This window comes from Diorhabda carinulata, chromosome 4 (assembly GCF_026250575.1).
Source record: "Diorhabda carinulata isolate Delta chromosome 4, icDioCari1.1, whole genome shotgun sequence".
NCBI classification, from domain to species: domain Eukaryota; kingdom Metazoa; phylum Arthropoda; class Insecta; order Coleoptera; family Chrysomelidae; genus Diorhabda; species Diorhabda carinulata.
In genome coordinates this window covers 29,627,219-29,643,395 of record NC_079463.1, presented here as the reverse complement: position 1 = coordinate 29,643,395, position 16,177 = coordinate 29,627,219, and the positions used below count along the sequence as shown (strand labels likewise).

The following is a 16,177-nucleotide window of genomic DNA, read 5'->3' as shown; positions in this document are numbered from 1 at the left end:
TGGTAATCATGACGCCAGACTACATTTACATGACAATCCCAAAACCCAGGAACTTCTTCACCTTGTGTGGCTGTATATTAGCAGAACAAGGTGCAGGAATGAAATACGTAGCTGTTAGAATTGTCTAGAAGATATAAAAAAGTACTTATCAAGTAAGCAAATGATGCATTTTTCTCACTTCGTGTTTGGGCTTAGCAAGATAAGAACAGATACTCTTTTTATGTAATCGGTTTGTTTTAACCGTCCATTTGTCATATTTTCTCTTATTTTTGTTTTAATAAAACCTATTAGAATTATAGTGAAATAGATATTGTAATTTGAATTGATTCGTTTCGGTTTTTCCGGGAAAATAGAATAAAATCATAGTTTGTGAAAAAAGTCCTTTCCATAAAGTTACCGAAACGCGATAGGAATAAAAAAATATAAAATTTAATGTCACATGAAATACATAATTGAGTTAGACGTGATTTGTGCTTGAATAAGAAATTACGAGCAAAGTTTGATTCCATTCGAAACTTGGCATAAAAGCAATTTAACTTAACTTGGAGGATCCAACTTGCTTCAAAATGTCCGCAATTACTTTCTACTCAATATAAAGTTTGGCATTCGGTTGAAAATTATTGAAATTATGTGAAAATCCGAGCATTTTTTTATTGTGTAAAAACAAATTGTTCCAAAATATTTGTTGTTGAAAAAATCCAATCTTTCCTTGGGTTTTTAATGACCATGGAAAGTAATAATATTCACTAAAATTATAAACCCGGAAAATCTGTATGTCTGATAGGATACAAGTTAATTTGTAGAGATACTGATTACGCAAAGAAACATTATCCTATTCTTGAATAACCAATTCATCGACGAAAGTGTGATGTGAACGTAGCTTCGCTTGTCCAGGCCAAATTCAGTCATCATCTTGCGTCAGTAAAGAGCAGCTTACTTTCCAAGCAATGATCAGAATCCAGCGCGCCTTGTGTCCGCATTAATTTTGTCCTATTCGTCCATGTTCCAGACCAGAAATTCATTGTTATGTAGGTCGCTACTTTTAGACCAATTGAAAATGCGACAAAACTGAAGTCTCTCGACTTATCAGATCACCTGAGAACATAGAGGCAGTGGGACTTTCGACTCTCCGAATATGACTAATGTTTTCCGCGAGACGCGTTCGAGGTTCTTCTGAAAAGTTTTGCATCAACAAAGAGTAGCAGTGTTATAGAAATTTTTCCCCACTTCTAGCTGAGATAGACTTAGGGGATATTTGGTTCCAGCAGGTCAATGCAACGGCACACATCGCAAGAGCATCTATGGCTATTTCAATGAAACACTTCCCAGGACAACTTATCTAATTCAGAGGCGATTTACAGTGGAAAGCCCGGTCTCCCAATTTGTCTCCTTGTAATTTTTCTCAAGAAATTTATGGAAACAGTTCTAAGATCCATTAGCAGATTTTAATCTTCTAATTGTTATATAGTTTATGGTTATTATTTCTAGACTGTATGATTTTGGTATATTATGTCATTGCCTCCAATCTTGTAACTTTTTTAGTGATTTCTAGTGATGTGATTCGGGTTTCTTTGAATGGTCCTCCTCTCCTAATCTCATTGTCAATGGATTATCAAATTTTTCATTTCAAAATATTTTTATATCTAATACTGTTAATACTCTCAGAAATGTATTTGTAGTATTCATAATTAAAAGTAGTAGAAGCTTCAGTAGATGAAACTAAATAACTTAAAAGGTGAAAACATCAATTTCAAGCACCTAACGTGTAGCACTTTTAAATAAATGTTAACCGCGCCCATCCATTTCACCGAAAGTTTCGCTTGTTTGAAGTAACACAGAGGAAATAATTCTACTATGTCTACCTGTCCGAACTTTTCGTTTTCTAGCGTTTTATTTGTAATTCACTGTTTTTGTTTTAGTGGTAAACACAAAAGAATATTCAGAACAACATTAGTACAACTGCAGTTTATACCAAATGGAATCAACTTGGTCATCAAGATATTTACAAAAACGAAACATTAAAACATAAAATATTTTTTGTTACCATATGTACAACGACTTTCCCAACAAAAATCAAATTATTTCAATAAATATGATATTAGTATAAGTTACAAAGGACATAATACGGTATCGAAATACTTCACTAAATTAAAATGTAAAACACCAGAAGTAATATTAGAAGTAATATTATATATCAAGTGCCTTGTATTAATTGTGACGTTGTCTACATAGGGCAGACCTCTTAATATTTAGAAAATAGACTAAAAGGTCATCAATACGATAAAAAAATAGAATTGCATTAACGAACCATGAAATATAAAAAAAAAACATAAATTCAATTATAAAGAATCAAAAATCGATGGAACGGAATCTAATAGATTTTTTAGAAATATTTCACATTCATAAGAACGAAAAAGCTAAATATGATAAAAAAGACGTTACTAATTTATGTAAAATTTATTTCTCTATTTTAAAAATTCTAATATAACTACAAATAATCTAATTGATTAAGTACTGGTACATATTTGAGATGTAAGGATTGAGAAAAAATTAATTTTTCTTATTAGGACAAATTTCTATTTTGATTTTATTCTTATTTTGATGTTCATGATGATGTAGGTGATATATTGGTTAATATAAATACGCAAATTGTCAGTGTCGATATCATATTTTGATAAAGACTGAAGTTAAGTCAATTTTATATCAATCTCTCAAAAATTATAGAAAAAGCTAATTTTGAAGCAAAAAAGACCAAAAATGAAGAACATTTAGAAGCATTAATAATTATATGTATATATATATATAGTCATATTTTTGAAACTATTTAAATTTATGAATAATAATTGAGAAATTTCAATATTTATAAGTTTGTGTATTAGTTATATATTATATTACGATTATTGATGAATTATAAATTATAATTAGGACAATCATAATATTTTTATGTACGATCTAACTGGCTTTATTTACTTCATACTTTTAATGTACTCAATGTATATGAATGGGGTTAATAAACTATCTATCTATTTATCTATTTTAAATAGGTTTCATCCTACTATACTTTTACTTCACTTTTTACCATTCTTAAAGGCCTCAACTCTGGTCTATTACCTTAAAACTGAAGATAATTCATTTCTACTATCGATGTGATTCGATTCGTAAATAATTCGAAGTATACTTTCGAATTTATTCTAGTAAATAATGGCAATAACTCATATTGCATCATTTCATCAAGAGTAGTTGAATAATTAGAACAATAAACTAAGATTGGATGAATATTGGTATGATGAAAGTGACTATTGTTTTCATTTCCTAAATTTCCTAGAACATAGTAAAATATGAACGTTGTAAGACGACGAAATTAGTAAAATAACACTTGATGATTTACGTGTGACTACAACATAAAGTTTATATATAAAATATAATTGAAAGACAAAATTGACTGAGAATGTTCAGTCTCCGTGCTCTAGAATTTCCTTTAACCTTTTATGTTAGCACCCAAACATTATGAATCATTCGCTGTTCTCTATTTCATTTGCAGTAAAGTTAAATCAATGAACTTGATATATTTTCGTCTACTGTGCTTCATAAAATTTCTTATTTCTCAAACATAACCTAGGGTAATGATCATGAATAGAATTGGATATTGAGAATATTGAGATATGCTATTTGAGACTGTTTTCAATATTCCACCAAAATGCATGAATAAAGAATATAGAACAAAAATTAAAAATATTCGAATCTATTGAGAAGTAAGGAGTAATTTTTATTATACTTATCTGAAAACATCCTGTTTTCACAGAGACGTAATGGTGGAATTTTCAATGTATGTACACTGCGATCCAAAGGATCTACTCGAATTGTGTCCCCTTTTCTTGCTGCGATATTGGAGAACGCAGTATTTACAGCTGATCCAATAATTCCACTCCTTTCAAAAAGGTTGAAATGTGGGATGCCTTCATTTGCCAAAGATTTTCGTCTTCCATTTCATGTGCTTCTAGATGTGTTTCACATTTCGAGAGAAATTGGATAGAGGTTTCGTCCTCTGTGCAACAAAACCTGCACGCCGCATTAACTGCTAGGCCTAGCGTCTTCTGGTGTTTTTTCCATTGCTTTGTAGCTGATATCCCAGAAGGGTTCAGGTCCCATGAAGGGCCTGTCTGTCTTATCAGCTATTTCATTTCCCTTCGCTTCAGCGTGTCCTGGAATCCATTGTAGGGTAATTACATTGTTCTTGCCTAACTCGTTCAATTTTTCTAGGCAATACCAAACGAGTTTGGATTTTATGATATTGGAGCTTAGAGCTCTCCAAGCTCCAAGCTCTCTCTTAGATCCTCTCTAGATTGAACCAAATACATTTTTCAATTGCATAAATTTCTGCTTTAAATCTGCTTAAAATCCTTTCAATAGCAGCCGATGGAGTCATATATATAACAGAAAAATAAAGAGAAAACAACAAGATTTCAGAGCAAAATAAGTCACTAAATTCTGCAGTTTCACCGCATACACTGCAATACACCAAGAAGCGCTTTGTATCCAAACATCTCTGACCGAAAAAGTTGAGGTTATTAATTTGGTAATCGAAATTGTCAATAGCATCTTTTCAAAAGCACTCTACTAACCTAACCAATTTAAAAAATTGTTAAACGAAATGGAGATTCAGTATTCCGACCTTCTTCATAATAAGTGCGATGGCTTTACAAATTAAGGTGTGGAAATATTTTGCTTTGTGTTTAAATGAAATAAAAAATTCCTAAATGAATAAGGCATTAACCACCCTGAATTGAAGGATGGTTGCAGAAATTTCACTTTATGGTGGATATCACAGCGAAATCAAATGAACTAAATTTAAAACTGCATGGAAAGGAGAACCCAGCCTATAATTTAGTACAAGAATTGGTTTGTTTTGAAGAAAAACAAATTCTTTTACAGAAGATATAAACAGCAGTAAATTAGTTCATTTTAATTACTCAAGCACAATTGTAAAAATAATATAAGAAGAAATTGAGGAATTCAAAAACAGCAAAACCAATCTAGCAATGATAGTAAATCCTCTCGACACAACAATCTACATTGAGCTTTTTGGAAATGAAACTGGATATGTAGAAATGCAATTGATCGATTTACAAAGTAAGGCTTCGTGGAGTGGAAAATTTACAGAACTGAAAAGCAAGTTAGAAGAGCTGGAGGTCCAGAAATTTATGTACGTAACGCAACAAAAGTGGACAGCTATGAATAGTCTTCCAGATTGCTACAGTGAGCTGGCATTTGGCGTGCTGACTATCTTCGGATCGACATATTTATAAGAACAAGCGTGAGGAGCCAGCTAAGAAATGAAAATTGATGAGTTATGTTTGAAATTTGAAACAACGAATCCAAGTTTATCCAAACTTTCTAAAACCATGCAAAGAATTTGTTTGTCCAATCGTTTGTTATTGAGGTACAAGGTAGGGTTGTAAGTAAATGTCTAACTGTTTTAATTTTTGTACTCAAATTATTGGTAGTTATTCAATATTATCTAATTTGTTCAGTTTCAGATATTTTGCAACAAGTTTCGGGACAGCACTTATAGTATGGCATCCAGCATGTTGGGCGTAGCACCTACGATTCCGGTATGCAACAAATAATCTTCTGCTGTTCATATTTTTAGGGCGTACATCTGCATAATTACGGTAAAGTAGACGGGGTTTGAATGTAAATCCCTCATAAGTAATGGTAAAACTTGACATATGATTATTCCCATCTCGCAAAAAGACAATAAACCGCCGGTTATCTTCCACATCGTATCAAATCATCTCTACGACACGCGCCAAAGATTCCAAACACGAAAATCACTTTTGCCAGTAGATATTGTTCAACTGAGCTTTCGTATAAAATGTGGTTATTTGTTATGCCCAAAACCTGGCGCTTTAAAAGTTTTTGGTTATTTTCTGTTGCCACAATCTCTTTTATAGCTAAACCACTCTTTAACAATTAGAATCGACTCCATAATGTGGAATATTTTCCTCTTCGACAAAATAAACTAGAAGTATATCATCACTTCAAATTTTCAAATTTTTTGAGATCTCGCCATGTTATTAAAAGAAAGTTGATACTCTTGTTCATATCTCGACCTGGAAAATCAATAATTTCATCTTCGAGGCAAGAGAATCTTGATGAACATCTTTCTTTCTTTTCAACTGTTTTGGTCGGCCAGTATATTATTTTTTGCAATCTAGATCTGAAGATTCCATTGAAATGTCGCCGATATTCCTTTCATTTGATTATTTGGGATCGAAGCTGCCGATTAATCTATACGAATATAATTGAAACAAACGGCAAAAGCCGGAGTAAATGAATTATAACAAGAAAACTTCCAAGATTACTTTCACGATCCGGACGGGTGTAGCTAGAAACGATAATGTCGTTTTTTTTCCTTAATTTGTGACTGATCTTTAGCGGTTTAATATTAATTTCTATTCTGGAATACCGAAGAATATTAAAGTCTCGAAAGCATTAATATTTTTTTAAATCTAGATTGATAGGATTTTCTTTGAAATAAGAGAAAAGGTAGAAGGAAAGTCCATTTTTTTGAATTTTTCTCATTCTTTATCGTAATTTTAAAGAAGATTTTCTCGAGTCTAATTTTTTGTTTATATTATTTTATATTACAATGAAAATTAGTACAATACACTCAATGATATAATACCTGCAAATTATAAATTAAAAATTCTAAGCATATTTTTTTAGTAACTGGTAAATTTTATTACCTACCCTATTCTCCCTTTTTAATAATGTTTACTAGACTCTAAACAGCCATCACTCCACAGCAACAACATGTGATTCTTCTAAGGCTTTCGATTGTATTAATCATAATATTTTAATTAACAAATTGCAGTATTACGGCTTCAGGGGAACACCTCTCGCATGGTTTAAGTCATACTTTACCAACAGAAGTCGGGTTGATTTAATAATGTCTTCTTGAAAGGCAATAGAATTTGGAGTGCCCCAAGGCTCAGTACTACACCCTATTTTGTTTTTTCTGTTTATAAACGACATCGCCTATGGATGAAATGGAATAGGGCTTGTTGTGGACAATTCCCTGGAATGGGAGCTACATATTGCCCCCTTATTTAAAAAATTTAGTTCCTCCTGCTTTGCACTGAGATCAGTTTCCAAAGAAGTGAACTTATCCACCTCCTTAACGGTCTATTATGCCCTCATTCATTGAGTTACATATCCGATATGCCCTTTCCTTCTGGGATACGTGGTGAAACTCAATTTGATCGAATCTTCAAACTCCAAAATAGAGCTGTTAGATATTTACTCGTTCTAAACAGCAGGACTCACTGCAGGGACTTAACTCTTTGTTTTGATGTGCATAATAATTTGAGATCTTCCTTTTATGATAATTGACAACAAAGTAAACAGAGATCTATACAGAAGTCTAAACGTAATTTTTATTGTAAAATTGGATTTTTTCTTATTAATACTTGTAAATCTTGTGTGATTTGAAAAACGAAATATGGATTAGAATGGAATGGAATGGAATGGAATGGAATGGAATGGAATGGAATGGAATGGAATGGAATGGAATGGAATGGAATGGAATGGAATGGAATGGAATGGAATGGAATGGAATGGAATGGAATGGAATGGAATGGAATGGAATGGAATGGAATGGAATGGAATGGAATGGAATGGAATGGAATGGAATGGAATGGAATGGAATGGAATGGAATGGAATGGAATGGAATGGAATGGAATGGAATGGAATGGAATGGAATGGAATGGAATGGAATGGAATGGAATGGAATGGAATGGAATGGAATGGAATGGAATGGAATGGAATGGAATGGAATGGAATGGAATGGAATGGAATGGAATGGAATGGAATGGAATGGAATGGAATGGAATGGAATGGAATGGAATGGAATGGAATGGAATGGAATGGAATGGAATGGAATGGAATGGAATGGAATGGAATGGAATGGAATGGAATGGAATGGAATGGAATGGAATGGAATGGAATGGAATGGAATGGAATGGAATGGAATGGAATGGAATGGAATGGACGTTAGTATGAAGTATTCGAAATAGATTCCGAATCATAACCAGGTAGGGGTGAAAAGGATTTACACAAAATATTTTTTTTCTGATTTATGGAAAAGATGCGGGAGATCCAATTTCGTGTTTTCGTTATTGGATACTATGTTTATATAAATTCATGTTTTGATAATAAAAAAATAGTTTTTGATTGAATTTTTTCTCGAAAACATTCCTCATGGAAATCAATATACACCTTACAACATGTGATACAGTGAGGAGCCACTATACAAACAATACATAAAGCAAAACTAATACAAGAAACATACAAAATTGAGGTCATTCGACAAATAGCCAGAAAATATTTATAGACACCAATTGGTGGTACAATATAGCATAAAAGTGTAACATCGAGGATATTATGAAGTGGACACGGTGATGAATTGTAAAAAAACGATTCGCTATTAATTGAAAATTAGTTAATGAACAAAAATAATATCCTCACTGTTAAAGAAAGACAAATAATTATTTGATCCGAATTCATTTTCAGAATTCAAATTCAGAAGTCATCGATATCTTTAATGGCATATCCAAAAATTTTGAACTAAATTTTCCCGAAATACACAATGGACGGTTAAATAAACTTCGGATGAAAAATTAACGAAGATTAAAAACCGCGTTTTTATTCGGAAAACAAAACGTAGTGCCGCAACCGTTTTTTAAAATTTGAGTTAGGTCCAAATTAGGTTTATATTTCATTAAGCTGTGTCGTATACGTCAATTTGTTTAGCCTTTTGCTTATCTGCTGTACCCTTTGTAGATCCATTTTTTATTCTCTAGCATATTTCATTTAGTTAAGAAAAATATTTTTTAAGATAAATGCCGTTTATGCAAAATAAACGCTCCCTTTTGAATAAAACATGACTGAAGTCATTTTTTGTCACTTATATTATAGTTTTTTAGTGCTGTTGCTAGAAAAGAACCACTACTAGGATTTAGTTCATTGAAGAATTGTTATACAGGTGAAGCAATTCAACACAACGTTGTTATTTTGGAAATTGGGATAACTACATTCCAATGGCTCAAATAGGTTTCTAATTAGCTGAACATCCTCTATATTCTCTAGATTTGGCCTCAAATGATCAAAGACTGTTTCCAAAACCTTAAGAATAACTTCGTGGGAAATCATTTTCTTCAGATAATGAAGTCATTAGAATCATTTATTAGAGACCAGAAATGCTGAAAATTTGATGGTGGAAATGAGTTTACCTCAATGGAGAGAGACTCTATTAGGAATTAAAAATAATATCTAATTGTTTATTATAGGTACCAGGGGTGAAGAAAGCTTTAGTACTAACTAAGAAGTATAAGATTCATCAAAAAATTGCAACAAATGGTTCTAGATGACCGTCCCATTAAGGTTAAAGGGATAGAAGAGGCCATCGGTATATTAGCTTATCTATTGACTGAAGAGGTGAAGATTATGTATTCGAATGAATATTTCCAGTGCCTTATGGAGGCCGTTTAAGCAAAATGAGTCGGATTTCTTGAGTCAATTCATTAGATGAAACCTGGAACCACCATTACACTCCTGAAATGTAAATAGTCAAGACAGTCAAGAGGCGAACCTGCTTCGAAATAGGAAAAGACCCTTTCGACGACTGAAAAAGTGAAACAATAACATCATTGCTTGATAAAGTGAATTGAGAAAACGCTTTTCTATCAGGACAACGCGCTTTTTCACACTGCGGTGTTCGTCATGGCTAAAATTCACGATTTTACTTCGAATTGATTGACCACCCACTGCATTCACCAAACCTGGTTCCTAGCGAGTTTTTCTTGTTAGCTAAACTTAAATTTTTTCTTGCAGAAGAAAGATTTCTATCAAACAAGCACGTTATCTTCTGTTTTAAGAAATAATCATTATTTGAAACTGTTAAAAGGGCTGGAGTGTATAGTTTTACAAAGAAACTATATTAAAAATTAAAAATGATTATGGACAAAAAATTTGATATCTCTATCTCTCATATGTATCTTATGTTTTGGAATAATTTTACTTTGGGAAGAATCTAATTCATGTCAAAGCTTTTTTGACACTTTTAATAAGAAAATTTAGAAAAATACAGGACTAGAATCGAGTGTTGCTCCAATTAACTGAATATACCTTACAGGTATTCAATAAGGTAGCATTTTAATTAAAATCGGTATCTCTCAACAAAAACTGTGAAATTACCGGAAAAGCCAAAACAGAAATTAATGCGAAAATATTTTCCGCCGCGAAAGTACTCTACTCTCAACGGATTAAATTTAATTAAGTCTACATTTTTACACCGCTCAGAAAAAGTTAGGTTCGCGTCGTATACGGAGAAAACATACCGCACCTCACAATCTCCATGAAATTACATCGCACTACCAGTTAAATAAGGTCGAAAAAAACATCCCGGTTCATACAAATTAAATCGATACTTAGAAAACCGGTGGAATAGGAAATTTTAGAGATTTAAATTTCAAATAGATGCGTGGACAGGTGGTAATTTTACATATAAATGCTTTTAAGTTGAGTAAATTTTACCAGTACACAGGTTTGCATTTGGAATGTTGATTTATGATTTATCATAATATTAAAACTTATTCGGCGGGATGGAAATTTAGATATTAATTTATTTTAAGTACTAATTTTCATAACAAAATATTTTTCCTAGAATGTGTTAAAAAAACCGGAGTAAACTTTATATCACAGCAAAATATTATGTTTTCTCCTACACCGTAAGTACGTAAGTAATAATTATCAAATAGGTATCGATTGCCTTTGACGACGGTTAAGTCAACTCACCTCTTTTGGGTGGTAATAATTTATGCCATATATAACGTGTATCTTATTTACTTTAAAAACACTGTGTATTCATTAAATTTCATTCAAAAACATAGAAATACCCTTCATTTCATCAACAACGTCAAACTACACTGCAGATTCAAAGTTTGAGAACACCTTAAAGTTGAAAAATTGAATAAAATATCAATTTATCTGTTGTATCATCCAATAAAACACTTTTTGAAAATCAATACATACTTCCGTGCATAGTAATGGGCCCATTGTCAACTTTTGACTCTAATTATATATTCTTTTCAAAAAAAACAAAACAAATATGCTGTTTGAAAGACACTTTAATCTGTTTTGATGAGTATACATTTATGAAAACTTATTTAGACTTCCTATATTTAACATAGTGAAATTAGGCATCAAGCAAATTAAGATTTTTCATAGAGTTATTGACAATTCAAAACTTAACACTCAACTTCTTAATAATGGGTAGGAGCAGCAATCTGCAAATCGCTCTTTTGATCTTTCCTTCTTCGGTCGCTATTTGAAATTGGACAGATCCTCATTGTTCAAGAGGACGATCCTGTCTGAAATACGGACAATCAAATTGTTGACACTGTCTTTTGATATATTGGTCCAACTTTTGCATAAAGCATTTCACATTTTCTCGCGCGAAGATGGACCACAATTATGAATGTTCCTAAGAAGCACTTCTCACAAAAATTTAATGAGTATGAGATCTGGGTTTTAAATGGGCCTAATCATGTTTATTAACACCAATTGTGCCTCCCTTTCCCCCAAATTTTCTTCGAATCATTTGGAACTATGCTTGGAATCATTATCCTGTTGGAAAATCTTCACCACCTATTAATCGTAAGCCCGAAGGAACTAAATTTTGTCCTAAAACTTTTTTCTACTTTTCCTTTCTCATTATTCCTTCAATTTTGATCAAATAGCAAATTCCATTGAGCCATCACCATGCGAGATTATTAGGACTACACGGTCTGGCATCATCTTTTCTTGGGCATTGCGTCAAACGTATATTCTTCCAGAGAACTTTTTTGAAATCTTCTTCAGCTCAATATCAATTGACAAGGGCCAACTGCATCTGTTTTTTCTTGTTTTGTGGCATTTCGAACGGCGACACGACCATACAACTTTGCATCTTCAAATCGCCGTTTTACTGTAGTCAATGATAAAGGTTTAACTTCAACGATTGAGCTGTTGTTTTAATTTAATTTTAAAAACTAATTTATTTTAGCAAAATATAGCTCAATCAAGCTAAATCACTGCCGTGATTAATGGGTAGTATTAAATTCGAGCAAACAGATATATAATAGGGATATTAAACAACAGTCGTGAATAAAAAATAAAAAGTTGGAGAATAAAATTACAAATGGGACGATAAATATATGAAAATATAAACTCGATTCATTCTAGCGAAAAAAAAAGGTGCGATGAGCAAAATCGTATTACTGAACAAGACAGATAAAATCACACGAAACATTCAGCATGGGACCCAACTACGTATACTTGACGGAAAGAATGCAAAGAACGTTATATGGAAATAAAAAAACTGATAATTACCAACATATGTTATAAACTGAAACGGAATGCTCGGGAAACTACAAACTCGAAAGTTAAATTACCCTATCACCACTATAGAATATAATAGACATACATTCAAGAATAGATGAACAATTTCGAAATAGTTTACCACAAAACAGAGATAAATCGCCGCAGGCAGGATTAAAGGCTCTACTAGCCAATTGAGATTCGCACAAGCTTGTGTTAATATCAGAAAACAGATGTTTTAAATATACTTGATGTATGTTGGATATGTTTACTCTTTGAAAGTTTATGTGTTTCGAATATAGAAACATTCCATATGAATTGTATCGACCAAAAACAGGGCTTTCGTTTCTCAAAATTCTATACAAAACAAAATGAATAATCTCCTAAACCCCCCAGAAGAATATTGAAAACAGTATGAATCTGAAATAAATTTCTACCACTTCATCATAACCGAAACAAAAACTTCTACAGATTGTAGTTTGTATTTTTTTGTATAAATTCTAATAATATGTAGATTATAGATTTCTAAATAATTTAAAATATATCACTCAATAAGTCGTGTGACCGACGCACAGAGGGCGCTGTCATTGTCAAATCCATATGACGTTTATGAAGTACCAACTTTCAAAAGACTATGAGTGAAATTTCACGGTATGTCGAGTAGTCAGGAAAAAGTGACAGCCATTTAAGTGGAGTTACTTTTGTTATTTTCAAAACAATTTTGTAGGATCATTTATCATTGCTTCTAGATGGAAAAAAATACTGTACAAGCTCAGCAATGATTTCAAAAGGACTCTGTCTCATCGAAAAGAACCATTTGGTTATTGGTTTGCTGAACTTAAACGTGGTCGTACAGACACCGATGATGGTGAGCGTTCTGGTCGTCCAATTGAGATGGTTTTTCCAGAAAACATCAAAAAGTCTACAAATTGGTTCTACCTAAGCGTGAATTGGAATTGTGTGAAATAGCTGAGGACATAAAGATATCAGAAGGCAGTATGTTTACAATTAGCTTGGACATTCAACCATGATATGCCGCGATATTGGTGTCTGTACGATCACGTTTAAATTCAACAAACCAATAAACAAAAGGTTCTTTTCGATGAGACAGAGTCCTTTTGAAGTCATTGCTGAGCTTGTACAGTATTTTTTTTTTCATCTAGAAGCAATCATAAATTAACACACGAAATTGTTATTAAAATAACAAAAGCAGCTCCACTTAAAAGGCTGTCACTTTTTCCTGACTACTCGACATACCGTGAAATTTCACTCATAGTCTTTTGAAAGTTGGTACTTCATAAACGTCATATGGATTTGACAATGACAGCGCCCTCTGTGCGTCGGTCACACGACTTATTGAGTGATATATTTTAAATTATTTAGAAATCTATAATCTACATATTATTAGAATTTATACAAAAAAATACAAACTACAATCTGTAGAAGTTTTTGTTTCGGTTATGATGAAGTGGTAGAAACTTTGAGAAACGAAAACCCTGTTTTTGGTCGATAAAATTTATAGGAACGCTTCTATATTCCAAACACATAAACTTTCATCGATTAAACATAGATCAATTATATTTGAAACATGTTTTTTTATAAACGTAAACTTTTGGTGAACCAGAGTTTATTTTGCTTATTTTCAATACGCCCGAGGGGAAGAGAATTGCATGCCAGACTAGTTAGTGTTTTTTATGAATGTAGAAACTTCGAATTCCACATCACCAGAGAGTATGTTCCAGTCAGTTGTATGATAACGGTGCTTGGAGTATGGATACATTTTTCCCGAAAAGATACGGTATAATTTGCGAGAAACATTTTTAGAATTGGATTTTACCGAAAGTTTAGATCTGCATTAAAGACATTACAGTCGATGGATTCTGAATTATACGATGACACGAAACAGTCTATAGTTCTTGAACTGGTCTTAGTTATTCTAGTTGGATCCGTTATATGCATGACCACGCCAAAGAATCCAGAATTGACTGAAGACATTCTTGATCAGCACATACACTGGAATTGCCACATAGAATTAGTTTGCTTTTTAGAGGTAAGGACTCTAGTACTGTCAGTAGTTTGTGAGTGTATACACGTCAGTGTCAGTTGTTCTGTAAATACAAACAATACAGAGGTCAAAAGTCTTGTGGTAGACGATAGAAAATTCGAATAATTTCTTAGATATCATTTCATTGAACTGTATTATTTCGGAAAAGTCGTTTGTGGACATGATCATAGTACCTCCATGAGATAATAAAGTTCTATTGAATCTGGCTACTGTGTTATAGTTTTTTGACAAAAACAGTCTCATTATAATTGAGTATTCAGTGATGGCAACAATTTCTGGAAAATTAAATTGTTTTTCTTCACTTCATCTTGTCTATGGTGGAAATCATTTCTATAAAATTCGAAACTGGCTAATACGATAAGTTTTTAGCCGCGACTTAATTTTTTCATGTGAGAAAAATAGAATGCCTTCCAAACAGAAATCCAATATAAGAGGATTATACATGGAAAAAATAAGAAATGGCTGACTAGTGCTCAACAATTCAATTTCCTAGTTACCACAAATACTTTGGAACATATTCACATGAAAAAAAATTGGAACGAAATGTTGTTTGTTCATAAAAAAGTTTATTTCCACAAAATCATTTGTTGTTTCATTTTTAATTCATATATTAGTAATAAAAACTAAATATTATACATAATTAAATACGATATGTATCCAATAATCAGTATACCTATATTAAAAATGTTTTGTGTTCATGTTCCATTTTTCCAGGTAACAAAAACTAATTGGAAACTGTGTATGAAGCGAAAATGTTACCAGTTATTGTTCCATCGTTGACTACGGTGATTTTCAGATTAATTAATTAATTAAAGCAGTCTGTTATTATATATTCCAACCACTAAACCGCCAAAAAACGTTCTTTTATACATTGTGGAAGTTCATTAAAATTAGCTACTTGATTAATAAATTGATGACACGTGCGACGTGACGATCAAAGTTTGGTAATAGATAAAAAACTCTCTCTAATATTAGTGTCGACTACAAAGGATGTTTCTCTATAAATAACTTATTTGCCACTCGAAGCTTTCTCCTGGAAACGTGGAATCAGGAAAAACAACTTTAACCCGGAGAAACCAAATTGGCATATTTCAAATTGGGACACATACTGATACGACAGAAACTCCAGTGGCGTGGTTGTCAGTATCAGGAAACAAAAATCATAATTGATATTGTGATTATTATGTACTTACCTTCCACCAAGTAATGATTGCAGGTGGCCTCGATCCACGACATCTGCAGGTGATATTATAGCGTTTTCCAGCGCTAAATTCTGGATTATTTCCAATGAGTGTAACTTCTAGTGGTCGTAAGTACATATCGATAGCAGTACGTACAACTAAGGGTGGCTGGAGTCTACTATTGCTTGCTTCGCAACTGAAATTAATATACAAATCAAATAGAACGAGAAAATTATTAGTTTCTGTTAAATTACCACGTTAGAAAGTACTTTTTGGAAACTATGATCGGGCTAATCAGATCATGATCTGAATGTTCGGAAACTAACCCGCATCACATTGATTGTTGTTTGGCAACTCATCTAGTTAATCGGATCGTAGTCATATGATAGGATTCTTTTTACCCTCTTAGCCCGGTGGGCAATTCAACTGACAGGTTGTTCCATTTGTTTATGGTTTATTGAACTTCAAAATATATTTATTCTCCTCAAATGGCTGTCTACTATTAATTAA

General features: G+C 32.5%; 1 protein-coding gene across 3 annotated transcripts in view; it reads right to left on the bottom strand.

The window, feature by feature from the left end:
• Positions 1 to 16,177, bottom strand: part of LOC130893358 (hemicentin-2-like) — a 482,155-nt gene that overhangs the window by 201,153 nt on the left and 264,825 nt on the right. For all 3 annotated transcript variants that reach the window (XM_057799386.1, XM_057799387.1, XM_057799388.1), the window contains one exon: positions 15,680 to 15,863. In XM_057799386.1, coding sequence (XP_057655369.1) covers positions 15,680 to 15,863 — 184 coding nt within the window. The remainder of the gene's footprint in view (positions 1 to 15,679; positions 15,864 to 16,177) is intronic.